Genomic DNA, 15,548 nt, shown 5'->3' on the forward strand with positions numbered 1-15,548 from the left:
GTTGCAAATGAGAACTTGTTCTCAACTAGCCTACCTGGTTAAATAAAGGTGAAATAAAAATAAATAAATCAATCTTGGAAAAGGAGAAATGCTTACTAACTGGGGTGTAAAACATATTTGTGCACAACATTTGAGAGAAATAAGCTTTTCGTGCTTATGGAACGTTTCTGGGATATTTTATTTCGGACCAACACTTAAATGTTGCGTTTATATTTTTGTTCGGTATAGTTTTAACTGCTAGGATTTCATTTTGGTGTTATCCTAGTGAAATATTTCCTTGGTTACACTATGCATTTAAAAATCGGTCCAATATGAAATATTTTATGCTTGTGAAATAGTTTACGCTTAGGGCCAGGGTGTTCTCACATGACGGCTTCCATTGGAGTGTGGAGAATGATGTTTGAACAGCCTGACTGCATATGATTGAGTAACGTCTAGTTAACAGGGTATGGTACTAGAAGGGGAAAACTTTTGAATGCCGGACTTAATGTTTCATTGCCCTCATTGAACTAACCCAGTTTCATACCTTCTTGTACTTGATGAGCAAAATCTGAAGACACCTAGTCCTAGAATATAGAGGCATTGGTACAAACAGTACAACACATAAACACATAAGCTTACTTTGTTGATGCGCTCGGCTGCCTCCCCAGAGAATTCGGGAACAGGTCCAAAGGTGTTCAGAACCCTCTTCATGCCCTCTCTGTAGCGCTGGAGATAGTCCTCCAGACCTGGGGGAGTGGACCGGATAGAGAGGAATGGGTAGACTTTAAGGCAAAGGGCAGATCTTACCGTATTTGGTTCAGTATAGAGTAACAAAACAGATTTGTATCATCTCACCATGACCAAGAACGAAAGTGCTCAAAGTCATTTAGGCCTAGTTGTATTCTACACTGAACAAAAATATAAAAACGCAACATGCAACAATTTCAAAGATGTTACTGAGTTACAGTTCATAAGGAAATCAGTCAATTTAAATAATTTCATTAGACTGTAATATATGGATTTCACATGACAGGGAATACAAATGTGCATCTGTTGGTCCCAGATAACAAAACAAAAAAGGTAGGAGGTTGGATCAGAAAACCAGTCAGTATTTGGTGTGATCACCACTTGCCTCATGCAGCTCGACACATCTCCTTTGCATGGAGTTGATCAGGCTGTTGATTGTGGCCTGTGTAATGTTGTCCCACTCCTCTTCAATGGCTGTGCGAAGTTGCTAGACATTGGCGAGAATTGGAACAAGCTGTCATACATATTGATCCAGAGCATCCCAAACATGCTCAATGGGTGACATGTCTGGTAAGTCTGCAGGCCATGAACTGGGACATTTTCAGCTTCCATGAATTGTGTACAGATCCTTGCGACATGGGGCTGTGCATTATCATGCTGAAACATGAGGTGATGGCGGCGGATGAATGGCACGACAATGGGCCTCAGGATCTCATCACGGTATCTCTGAGCATTAAAATTGCCATTGATGAAATGCAATCGTGTTCGTTGTCTGTAGCTAATGCCTGCCCATACTATAACCCCACCGCCACCATGGGGCACTATGTTCACAACGTGGAAACCGCTCGCCCCCACAATGCCATATACGCTGTCTGCCATCTGCCCGGTACAGTTGAAACCAGGATTCATCCATGAAGAGCACACTTCTCCAGTGTGCCAGCGGCCATCGAAGGTGAGCATTTGCCCACTGAAGTTGGTTACGACGCTGAACTGCAGTCAGGTCAATACCCTGGTGAGGACGACAAGCATGCAGATGAGCTTCCCTTAAATGGTTTCTGACAATTTGTGCAGAAATTCTTTGGGTGTGCAAACCCATAGTTTCATTAACCGTCCGGGTGACTGGTCTCAGACAATCCCTCAGGTGAAGAAGACGGATGTGGGGTCCTGGGGTGGCATGATTATACGTGGTATGCGGTTGTGAGGCCGGTTGGACGTACTGCCAAATTCTCTAAAATGATGCTGGAAGGAGGCTTATGGTAGAGAAATGAACATTCAGTTATCTGACAACAGCTCTGTTGGACATTGCTGCAGTCAGCATGCCTACTGCGTGCTCCCTAGAAACTTGAGACATCTATGGCATTGTGTTGTGTGACAAAACTGCACATTTTAGTGTGGCCTTATTGTCCCCAGCACAAGGTGCCCCTGTGTAATGATCATGCTGTTTAATCAGTTTCTTGATGTGCCACACCTGTCAGATGGATGGATTATCTTGGCAAAGGAGAAATGCACAGGGATGTGAACAAATTTGTGCACACAATGAGAGAAGCTTTTTGAGAGTATGAAACATTTCTGGGATCTTTTATTTCAGGTCATGAAACATGGGACCAACACTTTACATGTTGCATTTATATTTTTGTTCAGTGTATTTGAATGAAATTAGTAAGTGGGTTTAAGCATTAAATCTAGTCAACTTCTTTCTTAGGTGTAAAAAGCTTGTTAATTTGTTTCTTACTTCCAAGTTGAACACTGAATGTGTACATGAACATTACAGGGACAGACTAAAGCTAACACTTCAGTGTGATAACTGGCAGCTACATCCAACTAAGCTCTCTCACACAGTTTTGTTTTTGGTGGGAGAGACCTCACCAGACAGGCTGTTTTCAAAGACTCTTTCTCTCCTCTACTTCCACTAGTGTAATGTACTTAAGTAAAAAATACTTTAAAGTACAACTTAAGTAGTATCTGTACTTTATTAATTATATTTTAGACAACTTTTACTTCACTACATTCCTAAAGAAAATATTGTACTTTTTACACCATACATTTTTAATGCTTAACAGAACAGGAAAACTGTGAAATTCATGCACTTACCAAGAGAACACGTGGTCATCCCTACTGCCTATGTTCTGACGGTCTCACTAAACACAATTGCATCTTTTGTAAATAATATCAGTGTTGGAGTGTGACCCTGGCAATCCATACATTTTAAAACAAGAAAATGGTTCCGTCTGCTTTGCTTAATATAAGGAACTTACCTTTGATACTTAAGTATATTTAAAACCAAACACATTTTAGACTTTTACTCAAGTAATATTTTACTATTTTAATTGGTGACTTATTTCAGTAACTTTCTATTAAGGTATCTATACATTTACTCAAGTATGACAATTGGGTACTTTTTCCACCACTGTCTGCTTCAATAGTCTGAACAAAATAAGTGTAAGGCTCCTTCTGTCTGATAACATGACTCAGCTTTCTGGGTGTAAGGGCTCTTCTGTGTCCTGTTTGGAAATTATAGTCAATCAGCCAGAGCAGAGCAGAGAGTGAACTGTTGAGTGTTTTACTATCTGATTGGACTAGACCAGAGGTTCCCAACCTTTTTGGGTTACTGTACCAACAGCTGAATTTTGCTCTGCCCAGAGTACCCCTGAAGTACCCCCTCATATGCATTTTACCTATTGTCTCATGAGTGTTCTCAAGTACTCCCAGGGGTCCTAGTACACCTGGTTCGGAACCACTGGACTAGAGGACCTACAGTGATAACAGGAGTGGACCTGTATGTTTTACTATCTGATTGGACTGGTTGGACGAGGTGACCTACAGTGATAACAGGAGGGGACCTGCGTAACCTTTGAAGGACCTGAGCAACATAATGTAACACATGCCACTGTTTTTTATTGAATGTTTATTGCAAGCAAAGGGAGACAAACACACAATTAACTTAGAAACGACATGCTTCACTGAAGTACCACTGTTAGAATGTGGCTAAAAATGCCTCTTATTTTGCCACTTGGGAATATGACCATGGACTAACACCAGAGGACTGGTATAAAAAGATTATTAAGAGATCAAAACAGGTAAAGTAGAATGTGTGAGTACTGTACAACATGTATTCTCCCCTGGTGACAGTGGTTTTAGATGACTGGTGTGAGGCAGTTCCTTCATTTGTGTTGATTAAAAGACAGCTTAGTTCTGTCAACACGCTCTCTCTCGCTCTTCTGTCAATGCGCTCTCTCTCTTTCTGTCAACACATTCTCTCTCTTTCTGTCAACGCATTCTCTCTCTTCTGTCAACGCATTCTCTCTCTTCTGTCAACGCATTCTCTCTTCTGTCAACGCATTCTCTCTCTTCTGTCAACGCATTCTCTCTCTTCTGTCAACGCATTCTCTCTCTTCTGTCAACGCATTCTCTCTCTTCTGTCAACGCATTCTCTCTCTTCTGTCAACGCATTCTCTCTTCTGTCAACGCATTCTCTCTTCTGTCAACGCATTCTCTCTCTTCTGTCAACGCATTCTCTCTCTTCTGTCAACGCATTCTCTCTCTTCTGTCAACGCATTCTCTCTCTTCTGTCAACGCATTCTCTCTCTCCTGTCAACGCATTCTCTCTCTCTCTCGCTCTTCTGTCAACGCGTTCTCCCTCTCTCTTCTGTCAACGCGTTCTCCCTCTCTCTTCTGTCAACGCGTTCTCCCTCTTCTGTCAACGCGTTCTCTCTCTCTCTCGCTCTTCTGTCAACGCGTTCTCCCTCTCTCTTCTGTCAACGCGTTCTCCCTCTCTCTTCTGTCAACGCGTTCTCCCTCTTCTGTCAACGCGTTCTCCCTCTTCTGTCAACGCGTTCTCCCTCTTCTGTCAACGCGTTCTCCCTCTTCTGTCAACGCGTTCTCCCTCTTCTGTCAACGCATTCTCTCTCTCTCTCGCTCTTCTGTCAATGCGTTCTCTCTCTTCTGTCAACGCGTTCTCCCTCTTCTGTCAACGCGTTCTCCCTCTTCTGTCAACGCATTCTCTCCTGTCAACGCATTCTCTCTCTCTCTCGCTCTTCTGTCAACGCATTCTCTCTCTCTCTCGCTCTTCTGTCAACGCGTTCTCCCTCTCTCTTCTGTCAACGCGTTCTCCCTCTCTCTTCTGTCAACGCGTTCTCCCTCTCTCTTCTGTCAACGCGTTCTCCCTCTCTCTTCTGTCAACGCGTTCTCCCTCTCTCTTCTGTCAACGCGTTCTCCCTCTCTTCTGTCAACGCGCTCTCCCTCTTCTGTCAACGCGCTCTCCCTCTTCTGTCAACGCGCTCTCCCTCTTCTGTCAACGCGCTCTCCCTCTTCTGTCAACGCGCTCTCCCTCTTCTGTCAACGCGCTCTCCCTCTTCTGTCAACGCGTTCTCCCCTCTTCTGTCAACGCGTTCTCCCTCTTCTGTCAACGCGTTCTCCCTCTTCTGTCAACGCGTTCTCCCTCTTCTGTCAACGTGCTCTCTTTCTCTCTTCTGTCAACGCGGTCTCTCTTCTGTCAACGCGCTCTTTCTCTTCTGTCAATGCATTCTCTCTCCTGTCAACGCATTCTCTCTCTCTTCTGTCAACGCGCTCTCGCTCTTCTGTCAACGCGCTCTCGCTCTTCTGTCAACGCGCTCTCGCTCTTCTGTCAACGCATTCTCTCTCTCTTCTGTCAACGAGTTCTCTCTTCTGTCAACGCGCTCTCGCTCTTCTGTCAACGCGCTCTCGCTCTTCTGTCAACGCATTCTCTCTCTCTCCTGTCAACGCGTTCTCTCTCTTCTGTCAACGCGTTCTCTCTCTGTCAACGCGTTCTCTTCTGTCAACGCGCTCTCGCTCTCTTCTGTCAACGCGTTCTCGCTCTTCTGTCAACGCGTTCTCGCTCTTCTGTCAACGCGTTCTCGCTCTTCTGTCAACGCGTTCTCGCTCTTCTGTCAACGCGTTCTCTCGCTCTTCTGTCAACGCGCTCTCGCTCTTCTGTCAACGCATTCTCTCTCTCTTCTGTCAACGAGTTCTCTCTCTTCTGTCAACGCGCTCTCGCTCTTCTGTCAACGCATTCTCTCTCTCTCCTGTCAACGCGTTCTCTCTCTTCTGTCAACGCGTTCTCTCTCTGTCAACGCGTTCTCTCTCTGTCAACGCGCTCTCGCTCTCTTCTGTCAACGCGTTCTCGCTCTTCTGTCAACGCGTTCTCGCTCTTCTGTCAACGCGTTCTCTCGCTCTTCTGTCAACGCGTTCTCTCAACATTCTGTCCTGTCAACGCATTCTCTTCTGTCAACGCATTCTCTCTCCTGTCAACGCATTCTCTCTCTCTCTCTCCTGTCAACCGTGTTCTCTCTCACTCCTGTCAACGCGTTCTCTCTCTCTCTCTCTCTCCTGTCAACCGTGTTCTCTCTCGCTCCTGTCAACCGTGTTCTCTGTTCTGTCAAACGCGTTCTCTCTCTCTCTCTCTTCTGTCAAATGTGTTCTCTCTCTCTCTTCTGTCAACGCGTTCTCTCTCTCTTCTGTCAAACGCGTTCTCTCTCTCTTCTGTCAACGCGTTCTCTCTCTCTCCTGTCAACGCGTTCTCTCTCTCTCCTGTCAACGCGTTCTCTCTCTCTCCTGTCAACGCGTTCTCTCTCTCTGTCAACGCGTTCTCTCTCTCTTCTGTCAAACGCGTTCTCTCTCTCTTCTGTCAACGCGTTCTCTCTCTCTCCTGTCAACGCGTTTCTCTCTCTTCTGTCAAACGCGTTTCTCTCTCTCTCTCCTGTCAACGCGTTTCTCTCTCTCCTGTCAACGCGTTCTCTCTCTCTCCTGTCAACGCGTTCTCTCTCTCTCCTGTCAACGCGTTCTCTCTCTCTCTCCTGTCAAACGCGTTTCTCTCTCTCTCCTGTCAACGCGTCTCTCTCTTCTGTCAACGCTCTCTCTCTCTTCTGTCAAAGCGTTCTCTCTCTCTTCTCAAATGTTCTCTCTCTCTCCTGTCAAATGCGTTCTCTCTCCTCCTGTCAAATTCTCCTCCTGTCAACCGTGTTCTCTCTGTTCTGTCAAAGTGTTCTCTCTCTCTGATCACGGTGGTGCTGCTAGAGCAGGGTCAACTTCTAGTGTTCACAATGCCCTTTCATATTCTCCATCTACTTGATGTTTCAGACTCTGAGGATCACTCATGGGCACATGGACACACACACACAACCACCTCTCTCTCTCTCTCTCTCTCTCTCTCTCTCTCTAAAAACACACACCCACCAATATATTTGTATTTATTTATTTTTATTTCACCTTTATTTAACCAGGTAGCCTAGTTGAGAACAAGTTCTCATTTACAACTGCGACCTGGCCAAGATAAATCAAAGTGCGACACAAACACAGAGTTACACATGGAATAAACAAACATACAGTCAATAACATAATAGAAAAAGTCTATATGCAGTGTGTGCAAATGAGGTAAGATAAGGGAGGTATAAGGCAATAAATAGGCCATAGTGGTGAAATAATTACAATATAGCAGTTAAACACGAGTGATAGATGTGCAGAAGATGAATGTACAAGTAGAGATACTGCAAAGGAGCAAAACATTTTTTTAAAGAACAGTATGGGGATGAGGTAGTTGATTGGGCTATTTACAGATGGGGTATGTACAGGTGCAATGATCTGTGAGCTGCTCTGACAGCTGGTGCTTAAAGCTAGTGAGGGAGATGTGAGTCTCCAGTAGTGATTTTTGCAATTTGTTCCAGTCATTGGCAGCAGAGAACTGGAAGGAAAAGGCAGCCAAAGAAGGAATTGGCTTTGGGGGTGACCAGTGAAAAATACCTGCTGGAGCGTGTGATATGGTGACCAGTGAGCTGAGATAAGGCTGGGCTTTACCTAGCAAAGACTTAGATGACCTGGAGCCAGTGGGGTTTGGCGACGAGTACGAAGCGAGGGCCAGCCAACAAGAGCATACAGGTCGCAGTGGTGGGAGGTATATGGGGCTTTGGTGACAAAATTGATGGCACTGTGATAGACTGCATCCAGTTTGTTGAGTAGAGTGTTGGAGGCTAGTTTGTAAAGGACGTCAAAGTCAAGGATCGGCATCATAGTCAGTTTCACGAGGGTGTGTTTGGCAGCATGAGTGAAGGATGCTTTGTTGCGAAATAGGAAGCCGATTCTAGATTTTAGATTGGAGATGCTTAATGTGAGTCTGGAACGAGAGTTTACAGTCTCACCAGACACCTAGGTATTTGTAGTTGTCCACATATTCTAAGTCAGAACCGTCCAGAGTAACGATGCTGGATGGGCAGGCAGGTGTGGGCAGCGATCGGTTGAAGAGCATGCATTTACTTTTACTTGCATTTAAGAGCAGTTGGAGGCCACGGAAGGAGAGTTGTATGGCATTGAAGCTTGTCTGAAGGTTAGTTAACACAGTGTCCAAAGAAGGGCCAGAAGTGTACAGAATGGTGTCATCTGCGTAGAGGTGGATCAGAGAATCCCCAGCAGCAAGAGCGACATCATTGATGTATACAGAGAAAAGAGTCGGCCCGAGAATTGAACCCTGTGGCACCCCCATAGAGACTGCCAGAGGTCCGGACAACAGGCCCTCCGATTTGACACACTGAGCTCTGAGAAGTAGTTGGTGAACCAGGCAAGGCAGTCATTTGAGAAACCAAGGCTGTTGAGTCTGCCGTTAAGAATGTGGTGATTGACAGAGTCGAAAGCCTTTGGCCAGGTCGATGAATACAGCTGCACAGTATTGTCTATCGATGGCGGTTATGATATCGTTTAGGACCTTGAGCGTGGCTGAGCTGCACCCATGACCAGTTCGGAAACCAGATTGCATAGCGTGGATTTATCGATGGTGACAGTGTTTCCTAGCCTCAGTGCAGTGGGCAGCTGGGAGGAGGTGCTCTTATTCTCCATGGACTTTAGTGTCCCAGAACTTTTTGGAGTTTGTGCTACAGGATGCAAATTTTTGTTTGAAAAAGCTAGCCTTTGCTTTCCTAACTGCCTGTGTACATTGGTTCCCAACTTCCCTGAAAAGTTGCATATCGCGGGGGCTATTCGATGCTTATGCAGTACGCTGTGGCGTACTGATGTTTTTGTGCTGGTCCAGGGCAGTCAGGTCTGGAGTGACCTTATTTAAGATGGTGAGGAAAGCACTTTTAAAGAATAACCAGGCATCCTCTACTGACGGAATGAGGTCAATATCCTTCCAGGATACCCAGGCCAGGTCGATTATAAAGGCCTGCTTGCTGAAGTGTTTTAGGGAGCGTTTGACAGTGATGAGGGGTGGTCGTTTGACCGCAGACCCATTACGAATGCAGGCAATGATCGCTGAGATCCTGGTTGAAGACATCAGAGGTGTATTTGGAGGGCAGGTTGATTAGGATAATATCTATGAGGGTGCCCGTGTTTACGGATTTGGGGTTGTAACTGGTAGGTTCATTGATAACTTGTGTGAGATTGAGGGCATCAAGCTTAGATTGTTGGACTGCCGGGGTGTTAAGCATGTCCCAGTTTAGGTCACCTAACAGCACGAGCTCTGAAGATAGATGGGGGACAATCAATTCACATATTCACAATTCACAGCTGGGGGCAGAGGGTGGTCTATAGCAAGCGGCAACGGTGAGAGACATGTTTCTGGAAAGGTGGATTTTTAAAAGTAGAAGCTCAAATTGTTTGGGCACAGACCTGGATAGTAAGACAGAACTCTGCAGGCTATCTCTACAGTAGATTGCAACTCCGCCCCCTTTGGCAGTTCTATCTTGTCGGAAAATGTTAGTAAGGGATGGAAATTTAAGGTTTTTTGTTGGCCTTCCTAAGCCAGGATTCAGACACGGCTAGGATATCTGGGTTGGCAGAGTGTGCTAAAGCAGTGAATAAAACAAACTTAGGGAGGAGGCTTCTAGTGTTAACGTGCATGAAACAAAGGCTTGGATTAACCACTACATCACCAGAGGAACAGTAGGATAAGGGTACGGCTAACGGCTATAAGAATTGGTCGTCTTGTACATTCGGAACAGAGAGTAAAAGGAGCAGGTTTCTGGGCGCGGTAGAATAGATTCAAGGCATAATGTACAGACAAAAGGTACGGTAGGATGTGAATACAGTGGAGGTAAACCGAGGCATTGAGTGGCAATGAGAGAGGTATTGTCTCTAGAGACACCATGTAAACCAGGTGAGGTCACCGCATGTGTGGGAGTTTGGAAGAAATGGGTTAGCTAAATCATATTGAGCAGGGCTGGAGGCTCTACAGTGAAATAAAACAATAATCACTAACCAAAACAGCAATGGGCAGGGCATATTGACATTAGGGAGAGGCATGCGTAGCCGAGTGATCATAGGGTCTAGTGAGTAGCTAGGCGAGCTGGAGGCACGGCGATTCCGACAGTTAGCGGGTCGGGGCTAGCAGAAGGGCCTTAGAGGGACATCATGACGGAGTGGTTACGTCGGCAGACCAGTCGTGATGGATCAGAAGGGCTCCGTGTAGTAAAAGGGTCCAGGCCAATTGGCAAAATAGGTATAGTAGCCCAAGAAATTGGCTGATGGACCTCTTCACCTAGCCGGGAGATGGGCCTAGCATAGGCTAGCTCCAGGCTAATTGGTGCTTGCTTCGGGACAGAAACATTATCCAGGAGTGAACACTCCGATAGCAGCTGGCTAGCTGCGATGATCCAGGTGAAAAAGTTCAGAGCTTGCGGTAGGAATCTGGAGATATGGAGAAGAAGTCCGATATGCTCTGGGTTGAATCGCACTGTGCAGACTGGCAGTAGTTGTCCGGGATAAAGGTTAGCTGATGACCGCTAGCAGTGGCTAGCTAGTAGTTACTAGCTAGTAGTTACTAGCTAGTAGTTAGTTAGCTGGCTAGCTTCTGTTGAGGGTTCCGGTTCTAAAGTAAAGAAAATAGCAGATCCATACCACATTGGGTGAGGCGGGTTGCAGGAGAGTATGTTGAAGTTAAGAAAATGTTTTTAAAAAATCTATGCAAAGAAAAAAGATATAAAAAGATATACAAGGGACAAGACGAAGACAAAGACGCCTGACTGCTACGCCATCTTGGATTGGTGGTGAAATTATATGGTATAAGGGTACTGAGACATGTGATGGTAGCCACAGTTCCCCCTCCTTTTATCAGCTTTCAGGGTCTGGCGGAGCAACCTCTGAATCCTAATATCATGGTCTGGTCATAAACTCTGCCCTTCACACAACCATCTGACCATCGTACATTGTTAATTTGTCACAATCACACAGGACAAAGAGGACAGTATATAAATATTTATTCTTTGGGGGCGTTCTCTCTTTGTGTAAGTCAAAAGGAGGAACTGACCTTCAGGTGCGTTGAGGTGCATGGTTTCCATGGGACCAATAAAAGCGTAACGCATTCCCAGCCCCTCTGACATCACCAGGTCAATGTCCTTGACTGAAATGACACCGTCCTGAAACGAGAAGAAGCAATGAACTCAGATTCAACAAAAGACTCAAGACCCCCCTCCCCCACTGAAGTACTCTACCTGCCCACCAACGACTTGTCAGTCTGTCATGAGCGCTGAGGGAGCAGTAGACTAGAAGACCCTTCTTATTTCATCTCACCAGAGTAGAGCAGCATTAAGGCTACTCCCACCAGATTGGGTTTCCCCAATCATCCCATTCGGTGTCCCAGGATAATGGGAGGGTACAGAGGAGGCTGTGAGGGCAGTGCCAGGCCTGGGACAGGGCCTGCTGTTCTCCACTCAGATTACTGCTCAACAGATACCTGTTGGCTAACCAGGGTGAAATCAAAGCTTGCACACAGATCTAGAGAGTAGAGGGGAACGGGGACAGGGTCGTCTTTGTTCGCTTCCTGCGGGCCAACAACGGGCCCGTTATCTTGGCATCGCGAGACGGCGTCCAGGCAGGGGGGGGGGGCAGCTGTGAAAAGGGGCCTTTCCTCTGCTGTAATCGCCGGGAGCTACCTTCTCAGCCACTCCGCTTTCCCACGCTGGCTTGGACTCAAAGGCCATGTTCTGTGTGTCTGTCTATGTAATATTAGTGACACTTCACTTGAACTCTCCATTATTAAGCCTACATAAGACCATAACACTCAGCTTTCTGAACATTTTACAGCAATGACCAGGTAGGCCTATCTACTTACAAGATAAAATTATAACATATTAAGAATTTTTCTTTGGAGAGGGCACCTCTAGATACCAGGTAGTTACCACCTAAGTAGAATTATTCTACGTAGGCTATGTGACTAGTACATTTCTATAAATGCCATATCATTTCCTATTAGTTACCAGGTAGCCCAACCCCTTGGTGTTAACAGTACAGTATAACACGTTTCCAACTTCCTCTGTCTGAGTGCTTATGACGAAATGAGAGGACGAACCATGCAGAATAGACCAGATTCCTAAACTGTGAGATCACAGAGAGACGTACTCAGTGAGCTTACATTGTCATGCATGAGATGTGTGTATCTAGGTAAAGGCTGAGTTGATGCTGGCTTTACTCTGCGTTGCATCATGCTTAAGAACAGCCCTTTAGCCATGGTATATTGGCCATATACCACACCTCGTCAGGGCGTATTGCTTAAGTATAGCACGTTTTCCTCCACAAAGGTTCCATACAACTTCTTTAACTGCCAGTCATGTTCAGTCAATACTGGGATACTAAACATTACCCCATATAAATCACTAGCTAGAGGACATGCTCTTCGGCCTAATGCAGAGTAGGTAATCTGGTGCACCTACATGGCAACCAGCCTTAACCAGAAGGAAGTACAAATCACTGCCTGCGCTGTTTTAGTAAGGAATGTCATAAAGACATGCGTCTGAATTTCTACAGGGCAGTGTAAAGACGTAAATATCTACACATAGATAGGATGTATAGGGCGTGGGGAATGGATGCAAGGTGAAGATGCTCAGTTCCCTGCACTGTTTTTCTGAACTAAAAACAACACCGGCTTTCTCAGTAACAGACTCCATTGGATTTCCATTGGAGCGTGACCACACCGCTTTGTTGAGTGGACTGACTGAGCTCACGAGAGCTGGGATTTTTCACTCTGAAGGCTCACTTAACCCATCTGGGTAACTCTTTAAAGAAACTTCAGTGTTACACCCTAATGCACATCCAAACTGAATGGAGTATGTTGGCCTGTTCTGATGGTCTGTGTGCATCCAACTGGGATGTAAACCCTGTTGTTGTATGCTTCAGGTCAAGGAAGACCATGGAAGTAGAAGAATTCTCCTCTGGGGTAGGGGTCCATTGACTCTTAACGGTCAAGAAGATCAATGCTAATTGGAGTCGCCAAATGAGTGACAGTGACCTGACAAAGTGACTTCAGCACTCCTTACCATGTGATTCCGATCTTTGCTTTTTGTAACATACATCTGCAATGATTTGTGCTTTCACTTCCCTTAAGAATGTGGAAATGATATTATTGGGAAACCTTAGCTGTCTTTCTGCTGATATGGATGACAAGGATAGGGAAGTGACACTGTCACCTCATGGAAAATCTTACAATTCACTGTTCACATCATACAGTCCAGGGTTCACATCAATAAATACTTCACTTTACAAAGACGCTACTGTAATAACCACGAGGAGATTACAGGAGGCCAACAGGAATGGAGAAAGTTTGTTGAACCAGGTGATGGCTGAAGCCTGCAGACATCGCTGCCCACAAAGGCTTCATCTTCAATCTGTGCAACTCTCAACTCAACCACAGCCGTACCAAAACTAGGCACCTGTCACATCCTCATACACACACACACAACCACTCTGCTCTCTCGTTTTCTTATCATCTGCCCAGGCCAGCCAGTGGAAAAACAGTCATGGTGTCGGTGCCTGTGTTGACAGAGTAGAGATTAAGGCAAGCAGGGTGACTGACTGACTGACTGGTCACCTTGAAACGGTCTCTAGTTCTGTCTCGTCAATGGCCAGGCTTTTCACAAGGACACATCCTCCCCTTACTGTCCCCACACCCACCTATTAAGACAGTTTCCACAGCTTTCTCACTCTTGGCTCACTCTACCCACACAGTCCATTTGAGTGAAAATGAGAGGAGGTTGGTAGGCTATTGCATACCAAGACATAAACATAATCCATGACGCCTTGTTAACTGTACTGAGTGTAAAGGTTACATACAAACAGTTGTGGTTTTTGCAAAAATGTATATTTTGGCTGATTCCTAGCCTGCTCTTGTGGCAAAAGCAGCTCCTGCTGTAAGTGCTTCTCTTGTCCTGGATAGCTACTGTTTTTTTGACATGATAGCAGTACCCGAGCCGTGAGGTCTGGATGGGTCTGGGAGACCAGTTCAGACCGGTCCGGGAGCATCTGATACAGGTGTACTGTAACTGTACTGCAGAGACAAAGCGTACTGTGTCAGGCAGCTGAATGTGGGGAGTCTATTGTAAATCTACCCCCCCACAAAAAGACAGAAAAAATACATTTTGTAATCAGGGGATTGTAAATGCTCCATTATATTTGTGTGCGGACAAAGACAGAGGGACTGTGGTTGATCTTCTGTCTGAGATAATAGAGCTCTCTGATTGACGTAAGCTCTAGATTGCTGCCATTAGCCCTTTTCTCTGTCAACACTGGGATGAGTGATGGGATTTCTTACACATTATCCTCCCTGCTGCCATGTGGCTGAGACAATTCATGTCTGAAGGGATGAACAGTGCAGCAGGGCAGAATACAGTGGTGTACCATTCAAGGCATTAGCCTCAGTATCAGGGTGGTACAGTGATATGACCTGTTCAATAGTCTATCGGGGTGGGATTGTAAATAGAAAATCAAAGGGACATTGTTGGCTCTCCATACAGTAGGCCTGTTAAACCATAGTGATTAAGTGATGGGGATTCATCTTATTCCTGGACTAAAAAGCACTTTCAATAGATATTCTCCATTGAGCTTGTTTTTAGTCCAGGACTAGGCTTAATCTCAGATCTGAAAACCAGCCCAAAGAGTTCAGCTCTTTAAACAAGCACTAGGATATAAAACACATCGGGACGAATCTCGACTTGAGATGTGCACATGTAACGCAAACACATCTCCCAATGAAATCAATCAATCAATTAAGTTGAGTGCCTGTGTCTCCAGGAAGGATTCATCCCTTCACATCCTCCATCCGTGTGGTGGTGTATAGAGCTGGACGTCCATTTAGCCCCATTGTTACAGTTTTAGATAGACAGCATGGAGACCTGAAGGCAGCTGACAGACACTTTCCCCATCACTCCTATTTAAACCCGACCATCAGCAGAACTACCGGTATTAAGGATCCACAGTTCAAAGCTGCTAGGTCTGAGGGCCAGTGTCACCATCAGCCAAATCCACCTCCACTCATGATACATAATCCCTTGGTTCTAAACTACCGAAGAGACCAATACAGTGATAAGAGAGGAGGGTATGTTGCACAGTATTCTGTCTGCCTCCCACCTTGACCAGCCTCCAGGACTCGGCGATGATGGCGTACTGCACACGGTTTAGGGCGAAGCCGTCAATCTCTTTCTTCAGCCTAACGGGAGCCTGGCCTACGGCAGTCATCAGGGCGTGGGTAGTGTCCATCACCCCCGCCAACGTCTCTGGGTGTGGCACCAGCTCCACCAGACGCACGTAGTAGGGCGGGTTCACCTGTAGGGGGCGAAACTCGTCAGCTCAAAACAACAACAGAGAGAACATCTCCATATCAATAGACCATCTCATCATTTCCTCTATTCCAGGGATCATCAACTAGATTCAGCTGAGGGCCGAAACATAATTATTACAAATAATTTGTAGACTGCAAATTGACTGCAAGATGCCCAAACAGATTTGACTAAAACATAATAATTTCAAACCTTGCTTACATTTGTAAACAATCACGTCTCTTTATTATGCGTGGGAATACTTGGGAGCAGATTTCTTAAATTAAAATC

The 15,548-nt window shown here is 45.6% G+C and overlaps 1 protein-coding gene across 1 annotated transcript in view; it reads right to left on the reverse strand.

Annotated features, from left to right (window-relative positions):
- The window catches only part of cryl1 (crystallin, lambda 1), a 34,824-nt gene that overhangs the window by 2,565 nt on the left and 16,711 nt on the right, over positions 1-15,548 (reverse strand). The window contains exons 5-7 of the mRNA XM_024408805.2: positions 15,070-15,264; positions 10,979-11,087; positions 622-728 (exon numbers count right to left, since the gene is read on the reverse strand). Coding sequence (XP_024264573.2) covers positions 622-728; positions 10,979-11,087; positions 15,070-15,264 — 411 coding nt within the window. The remainder of the gene's footprint in view (positions 1-621; positions 729-10,978; positions 11,088-15,069; positions 15,265-15,548) is intronic.

The sequence above is a fragment of the Oncorhynchus tshawytscha genome, linkage group LG03 (assembly GCF_018296145.1).
Source record: "Oncorhynchus tshawytscha isolate Ot180627B linkage group LG03, Otsh_v2.0, whole genome shotgun sequence".
In the NCBI taxonomy this organism is placed as follows: domain Eukaryota; kingdom Metazoa; phylum Chordata; class Actinopteri; order Salmoniformes; family Salmonidae; genus Oncorhynchus; species Oncorhynchus tshawytscha.